This window comes from Rhinolophus sinicus, chromosome 1 (genome assembly GCF_057876585.1).
Source record: "Rhinolophus sinicus isolate RSI-liver-muscle chromosome 1, RSI-T2T, whole genome shotgun sequence".
Lineage (NCBI taxonomy): Eukaryota > Metazoa > Chordata > Mammalia > Chiroptera > Rhinolophidae > Rhinolophus > Rhinolophus sinicus.
Window position 1 is genome coordinate 164,830,627 of NC_142501.1, and position 19,854 is coordinate 164,850,480.

General features: G+C 38.0%; 2 protein-coding genes across 7 annotated transcripts in view; one reads left to right on the plus strand and one right to left on the minus strand.

Annotated features, from left to right (window-relative positions):
- Positions 1–11,751: 11,751 nt before the first annotated feature.
- Positions 11,752–16,748, minus strand: HNRNPDL (heterogeneous nuclear ribonucleoprotein D like). Of its 4 annotated transcripts, XR_012493552.1 has the most exons (9): positions 16,306–16,748; positions 15,359–15,527; positions 15,091–15,252; positions 14,484–14,615; positions 14,227–14,341; positions 13,605–13,775; positions 13,168–13,262; positions 12,694–12,798; positions 11,752–12,015 (listed from the first exon to the last, which is right to left on the minus strand). XR_012493552.1 is itself a non-coding variant. In XM_019731357.2 (8 exons), exons 1-7 carry the CDS (start codon positions 16,746–16,748, stop codon positions 13,192–13,194), a joined length of 1,263 nt encoding a protein of 420 aa, XP_019586916.2. In that variant the 3' UTR covers positions 11,752–12,015; positions 13,168–13,191. The 4 variants fall into 4 exon arrangements, 3 of the variants coding, with proteins under 3 accessions (XP_019586916.2, XP_019586915.2, XP_088647758.1); XM_019731357.2 differs by lacking the exon at positions 12,694–12,798; XM_019731356.3 differs by having other exon boundaries at positions 11,752–12,798.
- Positions 16,749–17,218: 470 nt separating this feature from the next.
- ENOPH1 (enolase-phosphatase 1) overlaps positions 17,219–19,854 on the plus strand; it is a 31,814-nt gene continuing 29,178 nt past the window's right edge. The window contains exons 1-2 of one of the 3 annotated variants that reach the window (XM_019731359.3): positions 17,219–17,352; positions 17,742–17,993. In XM_019731359.3, coding sequence (XP_019586918.3) covers positions 17,910–17,993 — 84 coding nt within the window. In that variant the 5' untranslated portion in view covers positions 17,219–17,352; positions 17,742–17,909. Of the gene's footprint in view, positions 17,353–17,555; positions 17,994–18,307; positions 18,408–19,854 lie in introns of those variants that run through there. The other 2 variants (XM_074324306.2, XM_088791634.1) reach the window with 2 other exon arrangements.

The following is a 19,854-nucleotide window of genomic DNA, read 5'->3' on the forward strand; positions in this document are numbered from 1 at the left end:
GTACAGCCTTATGATGATTTATTATGTAGCCATGAATAAAATCTTCTGGAAAAAAAAAAAATCTCGGAATCCCAGAATGTCAGGATAGACCAGAATGCCATATTTCCAGTAAATAAAAGGTCTAGTGTGAGAGGAAAACAAAAAACTTGTTTTTCTCCTTGTACATCTAAATTGTAGAAAATAAATTTTTGAACTTATTTCACAAAATTGTCATCAGCACAAAGGCAAAAGGAAAAAATTAACAAAGATAATATTTTCTAACCCATTTGCACACATTGAATATGAAATTAAGAGTACTTTTTATGCTGCTGTTTTGAGAATAGGAAATTTTGTTACATTTTTTAATCAATAAAACTATTTTAATAGAATGATACCTTGATGAATTACCAATTATTTTCTATAGCTAAATATAATGTAAATTACAATTTTTGATTACTTTTTTATGGAGAGCAGTAAAATCATTTCCAATATTTTTAATTTAATTTTTATTTTCTGAAATTATTTAATCTGAAACAATTCTTTGTTTTGAAGATTTGGTCATATTTTACCCATATGAAATTTTACCATTGAAGGTTTTGCCACTACAATTTCTTTTTATGACCATAATTTCTATCAAATCAAATTTTCTCAGCTCTAATTTTGCGTATCTAAATTTTATCAAAAAGATTTTGTTTTTAGTTAATAAAAGTCTTTCTTTTATCAGTTGGAAGTTTTGTGTTTTATTTCATAATTTCTAACCTTTTCTGGGTTAATATTTAAAGTTTTTAATAGAGAGGTGTGATTTTTAAAAAATGTTTATCACTAATTTTACCATGTGCAGTTTTAGGTGAAATTATTTTTATCTGATGTTATCTATACCAGAAATATTCATTTTGAATTTGATAAAATACTGACAATTTGTATTTCTTTTTTAGAAAATCCATGAGAAAATTATGAGCAATACATTTTTGATCGTTCAAGATACTTCCTTTGTACTAGGTGGTCTAGCATTTGGCCAATCTAATTTTTCCACATACTTAGGTAAGTTTCTTGTAATGTAATAACTGTCCACACTATGGCTAATACAAGAATAAATAGTGGTATATACAATATTCTATATGGCCAAAATGACAGTCAAAATATCCTGCTTCAGTTAAAAACTTACAATGTAAATAATCAAATTTATTTTGTATTTTAGGAACTAACTAGTTCAGTCATATTGATATGTAAGAAAGCAACCTAAAAGAGCTTAAGCTACCATTACATCTCTCTTAAACTAGGGAAAAAAAGTAAAGACCAATGTTGGCAAGTACAAAATGTTGTAAATGGCCCTGTAGATTATTCAGTCTTTTTGGAAAGCAATATGACAATAGGCATAAAATTATATTACTTAGGAAAATGTATGAGAAAGAATTACTCCACTTCAAGGAAGAATATTGTACAAAGATATTTACAGTCTCCTTCATAACAATGAAACTCTGAATAACCCAAATCATAACCATGTTTTTATAAAAATGATGGAATGTGTCCAAGAATATATACTTCTTTTGGAGCATTTACTTTTTCATAGTCAACATTCATTTATATTTTCTCACATTTACACTACTGTTTTTTCATTCCTTTTTGTATCTCAGGCCTTCTCTCTGGAATCACTTATCTTCTACATTTAGTACAGACTTTAGATTTCCTTTAGTAAAAACTTCCTCATGGTGAAGTGTTAATTTCTTCTTTCAGAAAATATCTTTATTTCACCTCCAATCTTGAAAAAGTTTTTGGCTGATAGAGAATTCTCAGATGCAGTTATTCTCTTTTAGAATATGGAATATATCATTCCACTGTTGACTGGCTTCCATTGTTTCCATTTAGAAGTCAGAAATTAGGCTTACTTGCAGCTCCTTCAGAAATAATATTTCTCTCTCCAGTTGCTTGTTATTTTACTTTCTTATTAATTTTTGCATACTTTCAAATGGAAATTTCCAAACATACACTAGACTAGAAATAACTAATGTACCCATCACCCACTTTAAAAATTATCAATGTTATACCAATCTTGTTTTTTCTACCTCTTTATTTTTTATGTTGTAAATACCATGTACCATATCATTTTAGCATAAATATTTTTGTATGTATTTCTAACAGGTAAGGACTTTCTTTGAAAGATAATTAAATACTATTATAATGTCCATGTTCAAATTTTCCTTAATGTGTTTAAAATTTGTCTCGTCATATTTGATAGTTCAGATCTGTTTCAAATAAAGGTATGTGTGTGTATATATATATATATATATGTTGTATTGGATACATGTGTTTTTTTTTAGTAACAGCTTTAAAGAGATATAATTCATATACCATAAAATTTATATTTTTTAATTTACAACTTAATGGGTGGTAGTATGTTCACAGAGTTTTGCAATTTTCACAACTTTAGAACGTTTTCTTCACCCAAAAAAGGAATTCCATGCACCTTAACAGTCATTCTCTGTTTTCACCTAGCCCCTGGGTGAAAAAAATCGATCAATTTTTTGTCTCTGTGGATTTACATATTTTGGACATTTCATATAAATGGAATCATATAATATGTGACCTTTTGAGTATAGCTACTTTCACTTAGCATGATGTTTTCAGGTTTCATCCATGTTGTTGTATGTATCAGTACTTTATTACTTTTTATGGTCAAATATTCTGTTGTACAGACATATCACATTTCATTCATCCATTCATCAGTTAATGAACATTTGGATTGTTTCCACTTTTTGTCTATCATGAATAATGTTACTATGAACATTTGTGTCTAAGTTTTTGTGTGGAACTGTTTTTATTTTTCTTGGTATATACGTAAGAGTGAAATTCCTGGTTCATGTGGTAACTGTACATTTAACTTTTTGAGGAAATGTCACATTGTTTTCCAAAGCGGCTCCACCATTTTACATTCCAACCAACAAAGTATGAAGATTCTAATTTCTCCATATCTTCACCAAAACTTATTGTCTGTTTTTGTGATTTAGCCATCCTAGTGTGTGTAAAGCAGAATTTCAATGTGGTTATGATATTTGCATTTCCCTAACGACTAATGATGTTCAGCATCTTTTTATGTACTTTTTGACCATTTGTTTATCTTTTTGGAGAAATATCTATTTGGATTTTTGCCCATTTTATAATTGGGTTATTTGTCTTTTTTATGAGTTGTAAGAAAAATTAGATATATACTCATTTTTTATATATTCTAGTTGTAAGTCTTTTATCAGATATATATGTATTGCAGTATTTTCTCCCATTCTGTGGCTTGTCTTTTCACTTATTTCATGGTATCTTTTTAAGCACAAAAGTCTTTCATGTCAATGAAATCCCATTTATTATTATTATTATTATTATTATTATTATTATATTTTGCACTTGTGCTTTTAGAGTGTTTGTGCCTAATCCAAGGTCACAAACAGTTACTCCTATGCATCTACCATGTTTCCCTGAAAATAAGACCTATCCTGAAAATAAGCCCCCAGTTAAGATCGTCAGCCAGACAGACGCATTTAGTACGTTATGACAATGTTCCAGAAGAAGACGACATGACTGTATTTGAATAAATGTAGGTTATTGTACATGAAAAAATAAGACATCCCCTGAAAATATGCCCCAATGTGTCTTTTGGAGCAAAAGTTAATATAAGACCTGGTCTTATCTTCAGGGAAATACAGTATAAGACCCAGTATTATTTTGGGGGAAACACAGTATGTTTTCTTCTAAGAATTGTGTTTTAGCTGTTACATTTAGATCTTTCATCCATTTGCTGTTAATTGTTGTATATGTTATAAGGTAGGTGTCCAACTTTATCTTTTTTGCACATGGATATCAAATTGTCCCAACACTGTTTATTGGAAACACTATTCTTCTTCTGTTGAATTGTATTGGCTACCTTGTCAAAACTCAATTGACCATAAATGTAACGATTTATTTATGGACTCTCAACTCTATTCCCTTGTTTTATATGTCTATCTTTATGCCAGTACAACACTGTCTTGATTACTGTAGTTTTGTAGGAAATTTTGAAATCATGCAGCACAATTTCTAGCTGTGTATATGTGTGTGTGTGTGTGTGTGTGTAGGGAGAGATTGATCTGTGGTGTCTCTTCAAGGACACCATTCCTATCAGATTAGGCCCTACCCTTATGATTTCATTTAACCTTAATTACCTCCTTAAAGGAATGATTTCCTAAGTTACATTGGAGGTTAGGGTTTTAACCTTAATTTTAGAAGGTTCTGAATTTTGCTGGATTCTGTTTCCTAGATTTTTTTGTTTCGTTTTTTTAGACTTATAAGAAATATTGGTCTGTAGTTTTCTTGTTATATCTTTGTCAGATTTTGTATCAGGGTAATACTGACCTCATAGAATGAATTGGGAAGTGTACCCTCTTTTTTTTTTTGGAAGAGTTTGTGAAGAATTGGTCTTAATTCTTTAAACGTTTTGGTAAAATTTAGCAGTGAAGCATCTGGTCCTGGGTTTTTCTTCATGGAAAGTTTTAAAAAATTATTAATTCAATCTCTTTATTTGTTCAGGTTTCCTATTTCTTCTTGAGGTAGTTTCAGTAGTTTTTATCTTTCTAGGACTTTGCCTACTTCACGTAAGTTATCTAATTTGTTGGTATACAATTGTTCATTGTATTCCCTATAGGGAAGTTATAATGTCATAAAGCACAGTTCTGAGATTGTTATTTAAGAAAAAAATTGCTCCTTGGATTGTTGCAAGATTATTTGCAGAGTTCTGAAAAAATTCATCTTGACAATTTTTGCCACTGTTGTCATTGCTTTTATGGACAAGTGAAATTTTGGATGTCCTCCCTTTATTATTCTGGAAGTGCTTCTGATTAATATGTCTGTTATATATCCATTCCATACACTTAAAATTCTTTTAGCTAAAAATGAATTTAATAATGATGATCTTAGTACCTCAGACTCTCCAGGAGTTGGAAAGCCACACTTGGGAACTCTAATCCGGGGGACTATTTTCAAAATCACAGAAGTGGCTCCTTAAAGACATCCCTATTTCTACTGCTGCTGCTCCTGCTGTCCACAGATCCTGCAGCTTTCAATATTGACATCATCAATGCTAGATATTGGATGTTGCTGCTAGAACCGCAGCTGCTTTGGAGAAGTACCTGCTACCTGGCTGCCACCTGTTCTAGCATTGATTCCACTAAATCAATTTGATTCACTACCTCGTGTCTCAAAGTTGAGTGTAGGAGAATTCTGATAGAACTGAGCTCACATATTGGTGCTCTGGCAATAAGGGAGCCTGGGAAAGTGATTTTTAAATTTCTATATGTTAGAAACCAGTGATTGTTGAAATAGTCAGAAATTGAGGATGAAGTAATGATTTTCATTTGTTTCTTCCAGGCACTTGAGGCTTTCCCCTTTCTAGGACTCTCTTAATCTAAATTCTGAGATTGACGATTCCTTATCCACCCCAGTTAGGAACTTGGGTTCTCTCTCGTCTTGAGAGTGTAGCCCCTTGGAAGGCCTTTAATGGAATAACTGGGGTATCAGAGTCTCTACCTGGGGTTGGACTGAAGCTTTTGACTTCCGTGACCTTTGTCCTGTACGGCCATCGAACCCAGCTTTGAGTGCGGGGCTTATTTTTCTAGGTTTTCTTTCTCTTCGATTTTAGGTGAATTTCCCATCTTTTTTTAGCTTTTTCAGTGTGTTTTTTTATTTTTATTTAAGATTTATTCTGCTTGTCTTCAGAAGGATTGATTTGAATTACTCAGGCCATAGTTACTGAAAGCAGAATTTTTGAAAAATTATACACCTTTTATCTTATGTAGGTATATATGTACACCTGAGTAGTCTTACACTGTATGTAGGACTGTGCTAATGTATGGATATGTGAATATATAATGTGAAATAAAAAAAGAATAGGATACGATCTGAGGAGCAACTTATGGAGTAATAAGTTGACAACCTTTGGTATCTTCATGTAATGCTTTTTTTTCCTTCTCATGGCAACAGATGGGAGTTAATAAACTGACCATTATTCTTAAGTTGTACCACGAGTTTGTATACATTTCCTGGGAGAACTGTCAAGAGAACAGTAATGCTTGTACATTTCCTGGTTAAGAGTGTTTCCTTGATTGTTTCTATTGAAGGCAGAGAGCGAAATTTGGTATCCTTAATGAAGTAATGATTTCATTTCATCAAGAAGTAAATTTACACCCCAATTTAAAAAGAAAGATTCAGATTAAAAAAAAAATACTAGCCTGCTAGTACTGCGGATTTTGGCTGTGGGTCAATTACAAATCTCTACCACCAATACCAAGAAGATGCTCCTCTCTTAGGATCTATTAAAAAAAAACAAAAACATCAGCAGAGAATCAGAAGTGGAATGGTATGTTTGAATTTGTCATTGTCTTAGGTGGGGATACAGAGAAAATAATAACCCATCTAATGTCTGTATCTTGGTGTTCCTAAACATCACGCTAATAGCAACTAAAATAACTTTAAATTGAAAGAATAAGGGAAGTCCTAGGTCAGAGTGGAGTTATTCTTAGTTTTGAGAGGCTCTAAATCCTGATTTTACATGGATTATAACTAAAAGATAGATGCAAAAAAAAAAAGGTTTTAGAACAAAGGTGCAATTTGGGAGTCTTTTTCTGATGAAATCATTCAAATGCATATTTAAAAATCCTAATTGTATCTATTCCACAAGTATTTTAAAATATCTTTTTCCAGATTATGAAAATGGCATACTCAAAAATGCCTTTTCCTTATCTCCAATGATGTTAAGTATAGTTCTAAAGTCCTAGAAGTTCCCTCATCTGAGGGGGTATGTTCCTAGACCCTCAGTGGATGTCTGAAACCAGCGATAGTACCTAACCTGATATACTGGGGGTGCAAAAAAAATGTGAATACAAGTGGGCACTTTGGTCAACGTTGCTCCAGCAGTTCACCATAATCAGAAGTGTCTGGATGCTGATGGTAACCACTCTGAGCACCTCTTGTAATTGCAGAAGTCAAACGTGACTTGTATTCATCTTTTGTTATCGGTATATATTATTACGATTTTAATAGTTTTCCTTTCTTAAAATGTGTACACATTTTTTTGGCACCCTCTGTATACGATGTTTTTCTATACATTCATATCTATGATAAAGTTTAATGTATAAATTAGGCACAATAAGAGATTAAGAATAACGATAAGCTAGAATTACAATAGAATGATAACAATAAAAGTTATGTGAATGTAGTCTCTCCCAGCAAACTGGGAATTCTTTCCTTCACAATTTGACAGGTTCTTTCTTACTGTAGATCTTAGCAACCTCAGCACACAATTTTTTTTTCATCCTTTATTAAGTCAAGAACTTTCACCTTTTCACTTAAAGGAATTACCATATGCCAAAGGCTTTTCGAATTGCCAGCAAGTTACTTGAACACAAGCACTGCGATACCACAACTGATCTAATAACTGAGACCGCTATTAAGTGACTAACGGGTGAGGAGTGTACACAGCCTGGACATGCTGGACAAAGGGATGAGTCACACCCCAGGTAGGACAGAGCAGCACAGCACAAGATTTTATCACGCTACCCAGAACCTGTGCACAATTTAAAACTTATGAGTTATGTCTGGAATTTTCCATTTCATATTTTCAAATTGTGGTTGACTGGGTAACAGAAACTGTGGGAAGCAAAACCATGGACAAGGGGCCTACTATAGTAATGAAAACTCTTGGGTTTATTTTCAACATTTTAAAAGTCTGGTAGATATATTAAAAAAATCAGCACAATGAAAAATTTGACTTTAGAGGGCATATTAACTTGGTGGTATGATACTGATTAACAAATACTGTAGAAGTTCTGACCGACAGCTATACGCTTTTAATAGAAATGTCATTACATAATGAGAGCAATATAATTGACAGGTACAGCCATTCAAAACATATAGTCCATGGGGAGAAACTATTTGAAAGGTTTCCTAGTAATGAAAAATGTTGGAACTACCATACCACATAGCCCCCCACTATCATACCCTCCATTCATCCTTCTGCTTGCATGGTCTATGAAAAACTTGTTTTCACGTCTCATGGTTTAGGACCAACCTAAATACTGTTAATTCCACAGAACATATTTCTCATGGGAACAAGTAGTTGTTCCAGATTATCCAGGCTCGTTTCATCAGAGAACAAGAATGATAATAAAATCCTATTTTCTTGCAAAAGATCTCAGCACTCACAAATTAACTGTATTAAAGACTGCTGGGGTGGCCAGTTAGCTCAGTTAGTTAGAGCGTGGTGCTTTTAACACCAAGGTTGCTGGTTCCATCCCCGCATGGACCACTGTGAGCTGTGCCCTCAAAAAAAAAAAAAAAGACTGCTAACCAGTCTAAATGCTTCAACTTCATTCCCTGAACAAACACCTCTGTTCAAAATCTAGGCCTCAGAAATGCTTAATAGAAGCTTTATAGAAACTTAAGCTTCCAAAACGTAATGAGTTGGTATTTTAAATTAGCTAACTTCCCTAACTTGAAAAATCAAGATTAATCAGTTTTGCACTTTGCACAGGGCCTTTTGTGGGATTGGCCATTACCATTTCATTAATAGATCACTACATACCGTTTCCCCCAAAGTAAGACCTAGTCGGACAATCAGCTCTAATGCATCTTTTGGAGCAAAAATTAATATAAGACCCAGTCATAAGACCTGGTCTTACATTAACTTTTGCTGCAAAAGATGCATTAGAGCTGATTGCCCGGCTAGGTCTTATTTTCGGGGAAACACGGTAAATACCCAAGTACCATCTGCAGAAACTCCTTTTGCAACCTCAACGACAGCAAAAAGTCAATAAATTTTAGTCAGTTTGTTACCATAAAAGCAACCAACTTCAAGAGCCTTTTAAACTAGATGGCTTTCAAAGAAATCTGAAACTATTTTAAATATTTATGTATAGACATTTTCTTTTTTTTGGCCTGAAGAGAATTCATTTTTTTGTCTCAAAGGGATAACCATTGGAATATGAGAAAATTTGTCTGCAGGATAGTGTTTCTCACATTTCTAAGGTGTCTTTCTTTGACAAACCACAATTAAGCATTTTTTGAAATTCCCAGATTTTAATAAGAGATTGCGTCGAATACCCTTTTCAAACTACACCTCAGTCCCACCACCCTGAGATTAGGACATGCCTCCCCAAGGGGTACACCTCTTAAGTACTGATAGAGTAAAATCGAGATTATAAACTGCCACTTAAAGTAACACAAGTTGTCTTCAGAATGTTCAGCATTACCCTGTAATCCCCAGAACACCACATTCTTTCGTTTATAAAAAGCAGTGGTTGAAAAGGGATTTTGTATTCAACCAAAACTTGCTAAAATTCTACATCCAATGTGACTATTTCAATACAAAAAATAAAAAACCACTCCCCCTTCCTCAGCCAATGAACAGCCCATATTTTTAAGGCCAATACTTTTGAAAGACTATATGCAAGATCAAGTTGCATTGGTTTTACTCAGCAAGTTGATTACTACAGTAGATGGCAGTTCTATTAGGTTGGAAAGTTTGAGGCATGTTGAGAGAGTAACTGATTTTACTTAATGCTAGGATCAATTCAAAATGGTATAAACACACTCATCTATAAGCAAAAATTACATACCTGTGTCCTTGAATCACCTTTTTAATCAGTGAAATTTATCACCTTGCAGTTGACATCCTATCAAATCTTAAGGTAATGGGTAATTTTTCAGATATTAAGATTAGTAAAAGGTTTGGTTCCTATCACCATTATGAAAGATACATCAAAGAAAATGGAATAAAAGCACTGCCTATCCATGTTTAATACCCTGACATCTTAATTTTTAATATTCCTAATCTTATGAACATAGCTGTGAGACTATGGAATACCAATCAACAAAATTGCTAACAAGGTTAGGATAACACCAGAGAACATGGTTAAAACAATTCAGGAAGCATATTTAACAAGGTATACAAGATAGTCTATCATAGGTACCTGAGATTTTCCACCTCCACCCCTTCAATTAACTTATCCAATCACTTAGCTTAGTTCTGAATACTTAAGAATGAAGACTTGACACTAAATTGACTACTCATCCTAATGTATCTACAGCACTTAGCCTTGGCATATTTACTTCAACTTTGTATCAGTTGGCATTTTTAGGACCTAAAATCTGAAGTCGAGGGTCCAAAGCCCCTTGGGGAAAAAATTAGTGTATTCTCACTCCCCCTTCAATTCTTTGTACAAGATCTGACAATTATCTCTAGATGTAGTGTATCTCTTAAGTCGTATATATATCAAGACTTGATTGAAGAGTTTGGATTTTGTTTAAAAAGTCTTTATTCATTTTTGATCAGGGAAAGGACAATTTCAATGTCAACCTGTCACCTAATCATGAATTTACAGGATTCACTGCCCTAAAGACACTGCATCTACTGACTTTGACAACATAACTTAAAATGAAAATATCCCTTCTGTTCCCTGGGGTTGTATGATGAAAGCACAAACAAAATCCCCTGCAATAGCCAACACTGGTATTTGGCTTAGGTTTAAGGTCAAGATAGCAAAACAGGAGCAAAACAAGGCCAAAAGCATTGTAACTTGATAGCCCAACAAGTACAAATATTAGAAGTTGCAGGCACCTAATGAAAACAAAAGGCAGGTTCATCAGCATAAAAGTTTACACTTAGTTGAAAAGTGAGGGTCGACTATTCCACATAAGAACATGTATGCCAATCCTAATGGGTCACATGGAATCACAGAAACACTTAAAAACCTTAAACCCAGTTAACTACACTGAATGTAAAAACTTAGCTTTACCCAGGAAATATTCCAAAATCTAGAGCTAAAACTGCTTAATGCACCAGTAAGATCTGCTGTAATGACATAACTTGGTCACACTTAGATTTGCATTATGTAAGATTTAAAGCATACCTGTTCTTATTCCTTCCTGTATCTGAATATAGATATGCTTATCGATTTGGTTCATGCACTAATTGCATTAAAAACGATGAAACATACTACCATGGCTTTTTCTAGAGCTCACACCACGTTAATATCCAGTATTGCTTACTAATACCCCAATAAACTGTCGTTTGGTGCTTGCTGTGACATATGAACAGAATATAACTATTTTACTCAGCCACTACTTCAAATACTTTAATCTAACAAACTCATACCTATCCTTGTGATAACTATTTTTGATACTCTCAAACTGTAGCTCCTACCAGATTAACAGTACTTTTTCCCTGGGTGTATCTGGACATTTTTGTCGAGAGAACAATTAAAGTCATGGTATTATGATTATTCAAAGGTCTTTTCAGCAGACCACTGATTAAGTTAGAAGTATTTAGTAAATCATAACGGCTTTCCAGAGACTGAAACACAGCAAAATCTTTCCTATTCATTTTAAAAGGAGCTATCAAGTATGCTTTGTGCCATTTAACTGGTACTTTCCTTCAGAAAATAATCCAGAAGACTCATGGTCTACTAGAAAGCTTCCGCTAATCACACTATAACAGAGACTTTCATGACAGTCTCCAGATATACAGAGAGGAAAGCACATTATTCCTAAGTGTAGTGAAAGCCTCAGTTAACGGAAATGAAGACTGAGAGCACAAAATACACCTAACAAAAATGGGGAACATGGTGACACGGTAGCTGGCTATTCATAAGGACCACAATTTCTCCCTATGGACCAATACTTAAAATAAACTGTGCCTTAATTATTGCTTATTTAAAATTACACTTTTACAGAGCTATTTAGTACCTGACGCAGAAAAACAATCACATAAGGAAGCATTTATTTGAGGTTTAACATGAAATCATACAAATAAAATTTGTATAAACACAAATCCACAGAGTCATAACACAGATAGCAAAAGACAAAGTAAAAACAAAGAAAACTAATTGGCGGCTATATACAGTTGGACACGGTTGTGTCTTGTACACTAGAAAGTCTTTTACAAAATAATCATCTTAGATCAACAGAAGACCAATCTCTTCAATGTCGTCCTGCAAGATGGGTTACTTTAGCAATCTCCTCCTAAAAACAAAAACAAAATAGCAATTAGATTTGTGCAACTCGGACAAGCTTTCAAAGGTCCACTTTCATGAATTGTTTTAAGTCCTCACTTTATTCTTTTCTTCAATAATTAAAGATCACATGCATATTCATTGGCAAAATGCAGTTTGGGTAATTAATAAATTCACCCTGGAATTCCCAAATTATATTAAATTTAAATCTATTTAGAAAAGAATCTGGGAATGCAATCTTCCCATATCCACAGGTTGAACTGTGCTAGATTAAGGTCTACGAGAAGCATCTCCAGTAAACCAAATAAAATGCTTTGAGAAACATGAATTTATAGACATTATACTGTAAGAAAACAAATTGCGATGTGCATATGATCTTTAATTTATATCCCAGATTTTTAAGTTGTTTTGGTTTGTAGATTTCACTATTAGCTATAAAAAGAAAAAGCAAGCATTAAATCTTAAAGAATGAACACTTAAAATGAGGCTCCACAATTGAAATACAACACTAAACAGAAGACCAAAATGATTAAGCTGTAAAAAGGCATTTATGTACTTTAACTCCTGTAAAAAACCATTTAAGTTAAGTTTAGACACTTAATCTTCAAAAAGATTAAAAAAGAAGCCAAAGTCTGAAGTTTTCCACTTTAATCTTTACGCTGGTACATGAAGTTGGAAGAGACCATACCACAGGACAGCGTTTTCTGGTGTATGCCTTGCGCTCTGCCCGCAACGTGCGACCCCCAGAGATAGACGTGGTCAGGGTGACACACGGCCTGCAATGAAGTTCCCGCTGGCGGGTACAAACAAGGTATAATGTCAGAGTTAGAAGACAACATTCGTGTTTTCCTTAAGTTGTACCCATTTCAGTACTTTACCTGTTAATAGTTCTAAAAAAGTTTAATTATTCCTCTAGACCACCTGGTACACAAAGCAAACAGAAAAACTTTTAAGTTTTTCTGTAATACTAAAGAAAGTGAGGTAAAACTTTAAAGTTAAAGATCTATAGACACTTTAGGCAAAACAGGCTTATAAAGCAGTTAAATTAACAATTTAGTAAAAACAGGCTACATGGTATTTTGTTTTTACTTGTTTTTCATTTGTCTATTGATCTTTAAATTAAATTAGACATTTCCACTGTGTCTTGTACTTTTATACACACCTGTTTTCTCCCCAATGGCCTCCTTTAGTATGGCTGATAATTGTTTTGGTGATTGCCACCCCCTCGAGATGCCTTGCCGTAAGTGCTCTGTTGGCCTATTTTGACAAGACAAAAAAATTAGATTAAGATAGTTTTCTATGAAACGGTTTTACTACAAATGTATTTAAAAACTACTAAATATGTAAAACTCTGCATGCCAAATATGAAAATAATCAGATATTGTAGTAGCCATTGTAAACTAGTCATATATATTCTCAAACATTTATAATAGTGTCTACGTTAATATAATCACCCTATGGCAACAAATGCCTCAAGAATTTAACTTCCAACACTTCAATACATGGCAAACCCATACACACAAATAATTTTAGAAGGGATTATAATTTAACACTGAGTTTTAATACCATTGGTTATAAAATTAAGTTAAATATTCTTACCACTGTAGTCTGCATATCCCTGTCCATATCCATAGTTCCCATAGTTATACCCAGTATAATCATAGCCGCCATAGCCACTATAGTTTTGATCACCACCATAGGCACTATTGTAATTTCCATATCCTTGATCATAATAGTTATTAAATCCTTGGTTCCAGTTTTGGCCCTGACCTGAAACAATGCACGATTGTTAGGAAACAACGTCTGACCCACAATCCTAACATAAAATGATCCGTTCCTATCTCTCTGCAAATCTTAAAAAGGCAGAATGGACATCTATACTGCTATCTGATTGTCTAAAAAGGGGCAGAAAAGTCCAAGTGTGCCAGTTACCAGGCTTTTTAAATTTACTGGAAAATCAAGACAAAGGTGAAGACAGGTAGACTATCTAGCTTTAAAATAAGGACTACTGCCCAAGAAAACTTATCACAGGTATACCATGTAATTGTAACTACATTTAATGCTATTATTTTTCCATCAGTGATGATAGTCACGGCGGCCATTCTTTGAAGAGGTGAAACCAGTAAACTCAAACACAAAAACCCACCCACTGAGCACTTTCCACGTTGAAACAACTTAAATTTGGTTTTATTTTCATTATTTGCCAAAAATTAAGTCTCACCTCGGCCACGACCCCTAGTGCCACCTCGTCCACCAGCTGCAGCACCTCTTCCTCCTTTTTGTTGTTGCTGTTGCTGCCTATATACCTCTTTGGGTTGTGCAACTTTGATTTCACACTATAAAGAAATTTTAAACAGCAAACAAAATTGTTACTAAAGTGCTAATGTTAAGCCATTTTATTCTCAAAACAGATTGAGAAATTCTTTCACCAATAAAAACAAATTCAAAATTCCCATTTAATATATAAAACAACTTTACCTTCCCAGAACCAATTTGATGGTATCTGCTTTCTAACAATTTCTTTACTGGCTCTTCATCTGTATATGTGATAAAACAAAATCCTCTTCTTTCATTTGTTTTTGTATCCATGGGAAGTTCAATATTTTCAATCTGAAATCAAGATGAACACTCAAGACCATCAAGTAATGGTAAGAAGCTACCAAAAGGTTTTAGACTCCCACAGGGCCTTTTCAAGCTTCGTCATAACATGTTATTCTAATCAGATGACTTCTGTACAGACTACTGTTTTAATAACATCAAACTAGACTAATTTGTTTTATGTTAAGTATTTAGAGGGGAGAGCAACACTTCCTTTATTATCATTTCATACCCAATAGATGCCACTAGTTAATAAGTTCAAACAATGACCACACCAAAACACCCATGTTATGGCCAAAATAAATTAAATATTGGTTTCCATTACAGCACAGAAAGAAGTGATTAAAACGTGGTGACCGGAAGGAACCTGAGCAACAATTTAATACCACCTTCACCTGATATACGAATTTGTTCTGTAAGAAGTGGACCAGCGATGAACATTACATAAACACATCAAATACAGAATATGAACAGCCACACAGCGCACCTCTCCAAATGCTCCAAAATATTCTTTAATTTGTTCTTCAGAAGTGTCTGGGCTCAATCCACCCACAAAAACCTTTTTGGGAGGTTCCTTTCCTTTTAAAGCTTTGGCCCTTTTGGGGTCTATCAATTTGCCATCCAGTTTGTGTTCCTTCAGTTCCAAAACCTGGAAGACAGATTTATTTAATCTGACAGCACTGTACAACCAACCCATGGAACAATTTGCAAAAAAAGGCACACAGAAGCAGCACAACGCAAAACACCGTTCCTACCTTATCAACACTAGCAGCATCTTTAAAAAGCACAAATCCAAATCCTCTTGATCTTCCGGTGACTGGATCTGTTTTAATTGTGCAGTCTACAACTTCCCCAAATCGAGACAAATATTCAGTCAGATCTTTCTTGCTTGTGTCCCAGCTCAAGCCTCCAATAAACATTTTACTAGAAATAAGTTATTTTTTCAAAAAGGTTAGCAGCAGCTCAAACGATTACTCCAGTTCTGGTATTATGCTTAACTATGAAATAATACAGGCAAGTTTAACCCCTATGCCCAAGTCATTTAATTCATGTTTTCAGATACGTTATATCAAGACCACAAAAACCCCAAAATTCCATCGAAACCACTTATTCAAAACAGTTAACAGTTTGCGCTCCACACTGCATAAAGCAAAGTTTCAACAAGACTAACAATATATGTTAAACATTTTAGTTTACAAATCCAACTTCCTAAACGAATCTTTCACAACTTAGGTCACTCTCTTCCTCAGCTGTCAAGCCAACGTTCCACCTAAAGAACTCATCATAACGCGTCCTGAGGTACTGGATACCAGCGAACACTACTGGTTTCCAAACCAAAAGCTCCAAACTCTCCAGGAAAACTGCGCGGGGCCGTAACAGGGACACAATGAAGAGGCGGCGGCAGCTGCAGCATGTGGCGCAGCGAGGCCGGCCCCTCCCCCTCGGCCCCACGCAGCGCCTGCGCACTCGGGACACAGACGCCACCGCCCTCCGCTTCCAACCCCTCCGCCCTTCCCCCACCTCCAGCGGGGCTCTCGAGTCACCCCCCTCCGACTCCTACTTTCTTCTCTCCAAGCTAGTGAGGCTGATAGCACGCGGGAAATCTACTGGGGGCAAGAATGTGGGCAGCGCGCGGTACTCGAGGGACGAAGAGCGCGCGCAGCGCGCTGGGGGAGGGGGAGAGGGGACAAGCGTGCGGTACCCGTCATCCTGCTGATTCTTGCTTGCGTTGATCTTGGATCCCTCTGCGAATTCCTCTATGTTGCTATATTCGTTCATGTCCTCCATAGTGGCAGAGTTGTCGGCCGGGGGATGCTGGCGCGCAGTCCGGGTCGCGGCAGCAGCGGCGGCTGAGCGTTGTATGGAACTGGATTTAAAATGGCGGCGGAAGAGATCCGGGCGCCGCCTGCGCCCTCCCTTTATAGCTGCCCCGCCCGCCAATCGGGAGGGCTGCTGGGCGGTGACGTGGCGCTGGGCCCGGCGCGCCCCCTGCCGCGCGGAGCTGGGAGCGAGTGAAGGGAGGAGTGGGGCGAGCTGCCGCGGCGCCCGCGGCCGCCAATGGGAGAGGCTACGGGAGGCTAAAGTAGCGGGAGCGGAGGGGAACAATGGCGGCGGCACATGGGAAAGCCGGGGCGGGACCTCCATCGCGGCCCTCCGGTGAGGAGCGAGGTCGCGGGTGAGGGGCGCGGGTTGGGATAAGAAAAGCGTCAGAAGAGAAAAACGAAGGAGCGAAAAGTCCTGGGTCAAAAATCCCGAGCAGCGCCGTCGCAGGGCCGAGTCCCTCTTGCCTGGAGAGCCTTTGTCTCTGGCGTCCGGTCCAGCCCACTCCTAGCAAAGAGCCGTCAACCCCGCCTTTTTCCGCCCTCGGTCCCCCAGTGCGGAGCTGCTGCGGCGGCTGCTATCGTTTAGCACCGTGGCCGGGTTGCTCCAGAAAAAGGCGGACTGCGCCCGGCACCCGCGGCTGAGGCAGCGAGCGCGCCTGCCAGTCCGCCGCGCGCACGCGTGTTTTGTCCTCGAGCTGGCTGGAACCAGCCGAACAGGAAGCGGGCGCGCGGCAGCCCCTCCGGGCAGCGGCGCGGCGCCGGCTCCTCTTCCGCTACCGCCACAAGCGCGCGGGCCGGGAGGGCGCGGTGAGCCTCTCTGGCCGATCGGCCGGAACCCGGGCCAACGCAGTCAGGCCAGCCAGGACCCCGCACGGCCTCTTGATGCCTTAGGACGGGAGGAGGGGCGCAGGCCCGGTCAGATTACTGTAAATATGCAAAAGCGGGGGCAGTGGGCGGGGAGGGGGCTGGGTGCCGTAGACGGCAAGGGGCACTCACATCCCCGGCGCGCCACTCGCGGGGCTCCCGTCTGCACGTGCCCCGGGCCTCTCCCGCTCGCTCAACCAGTCTGCGGAGAGCGCGCTCCCGCGCACCGGGCTCCCGCGTTCGCTTCTTTGTTCCCGCCCACGCGATGCCCATTTTGACGGATCGGGTTCGAGGCCCTCTGGCGGCCAATCGGTGTCGGCCCCTTTACCTCCTCCCGCCCTCTCGGAGCCCCGCCAGTTCCGCCCATTTCTCTGCCCACGTGGTCTCGGCCTCAGGTTCTGGGCAGCTTCCGAGTTCAGGTCCCTTGTGTGGTCGCCTTCTCCACTTTCAGGGGCGTGGAAGTGGCCTCTTCCCCTCGTGCTTCGAGCCGCACCCGGTTGCACGCTGCGAGATTCTTGCGGAGCTGTCGGAATCCCAGGACAGTGCTGGGGCGCAATTGGCACCGCCCTCTACCCTCCCTACCAGTAGGCCGATTCCGGTGGTAGCATCCGGTAGGGAAATGGTCGTGCTTTCGGTGCCCGCTGAAGTCACTGTGATCCTGTTAGATATCGAAGGTACCACAACCCCGATTGCTTTCGTGAAGGTGAGGGGCGGAAGGGAGCAGGGAATTTGTGCTTAAAAAAACATAGTTTTTTAAAAGTATTGGCAGACCTTTCACCAGAGACACGAGGGGTAGTAGAGGTGGTGTGGCTTTACGCCCGCTGTGGGATGGGAGAAAGAAGAAAGGCTGCGGCGGGTTGCGGGGATGCCTTTTCTTATGGCACCATCTTCACTGTCCCCGTCCCTATCCTTGGGTAGTTGCAGATGGTTGGGAAGGGATGGAGGTAGTGGCGAAAAAAGGCAGAGGAGGGATGGTCCGCTGCGGGAGAGGTGAAGTAGGCGCTCCCCGCCCCGTAGGTGCTTCGTCCGACCTAGCTAGGCGGCGGCTGCGATCTAGATCCTTGCGGCTTCTAGTCCGGCAAAATGGAAAGACTGAAGTGTCACGATGAATTTTCAGGTAGCCCTGGTTTCTTGTGCCTTGTCCTATAATCTATTATTTTTATTAAGAACTATAGTATAATATTAACTTGTTATACGTTAATTTATCAAAGTAATGTTACTGAAAGAGTATACTCATCTAAAAGTATGCTCAGAAGAACATTAGGTCTGTGTGGATGTTTACAGTAATTATGCAAGAAAGGATTCCGGTATTAACTGCACTTTTGGGAAATGTTCTGTACATGTTCAGGTTTATTTATTGCACGGCTTCTCAGAGTCTGTCTCATACACATGCACACATATATGCTTTGTGAGTCTTGAAGAGAGTAGCATTTCACAAATTTACTTAAAAAGCTTTTAGCAGAGTATATCTTTGAACCCCTTTTAAAGAGATGCTAAGTTACATTCTTTAACCTCCGATTGTGGAGCAGGGAATTGGGAATTAGTCACATTAGATGTGTCACCTTGTAGCCCCATTTCCTGTGGAATGGTGAAAGGAAACACTGAGTACTGTATAGATGCCACTTGTACACTTGACTTATCCTCAAAACTGTGAGATGTGCGTATTTTACTGTTAGGACACTAATGCTCTGAAAAATTGAACAATGCCTAGGATTTGAACCCAAATTGCCTGACAAAAACCTTACTCTTTCCATTATTGCACTCAATCTCGGAAATGGGAACCACAGTGCTTGTTGTGTCTGCTTTGCTGCTAGGTATGTTAAATGACTCAGTTGATAAGAGAACACTTTAATCAATATGAAGTACCATAAAAGTATATGGGAACAAATTTCAGTTTACACTCTTGGTGATAGGTTTAGAAGTGAACCAGAAAAACTACAGTTGAGTCTTATTTTATTTGGGGATTTGATTCAATAGTCGATGTATACTGTGAAGATTAATGTCAAAAATTGCCATTGTAATACCCTTAGGAAATCAGTCTTCTTTGGAGGCTGAGTTCCACCTTTAAGTAAGTCATATGCAACCATTTTTCCTTTAGGGTTGAAACAATCCCTGCTTTTTTCCATGAACACCAGAGGAAGTATAATAGTTTATGCTTAGGTGATGTAAATGAAAAATATGTTGTGTCAATCATTAGCCTCACACTGAGCCACTCACACTGTAAGAGACACGGGAACTGAGACTGTCCCAGAGAACAGAACACCCTCGTTTAGTGGAATGGCAGACAGATTGCTAGCACTGGTTATGGTTTTTTGTTTTTTGTTTCTCTCTCGCTCTCTGTCGAGAAGTTACAGTTGAATGTGTATATGATGTAGCCTAACTATATACGATAACACTGACAGTCTAAGATCTCATAGGATTCCATACAATCCTCCCAGTCTGGGAAGTAGTGTTTTGTGGACAGTCTGTTGCCCTCAGTCCTTAGACTCCAGGCAACAACACACAATGGTTTTACTTACCAGCTATTAAGTCTTTTTCTGAGTCATAGAATTGTCAAATTTCTA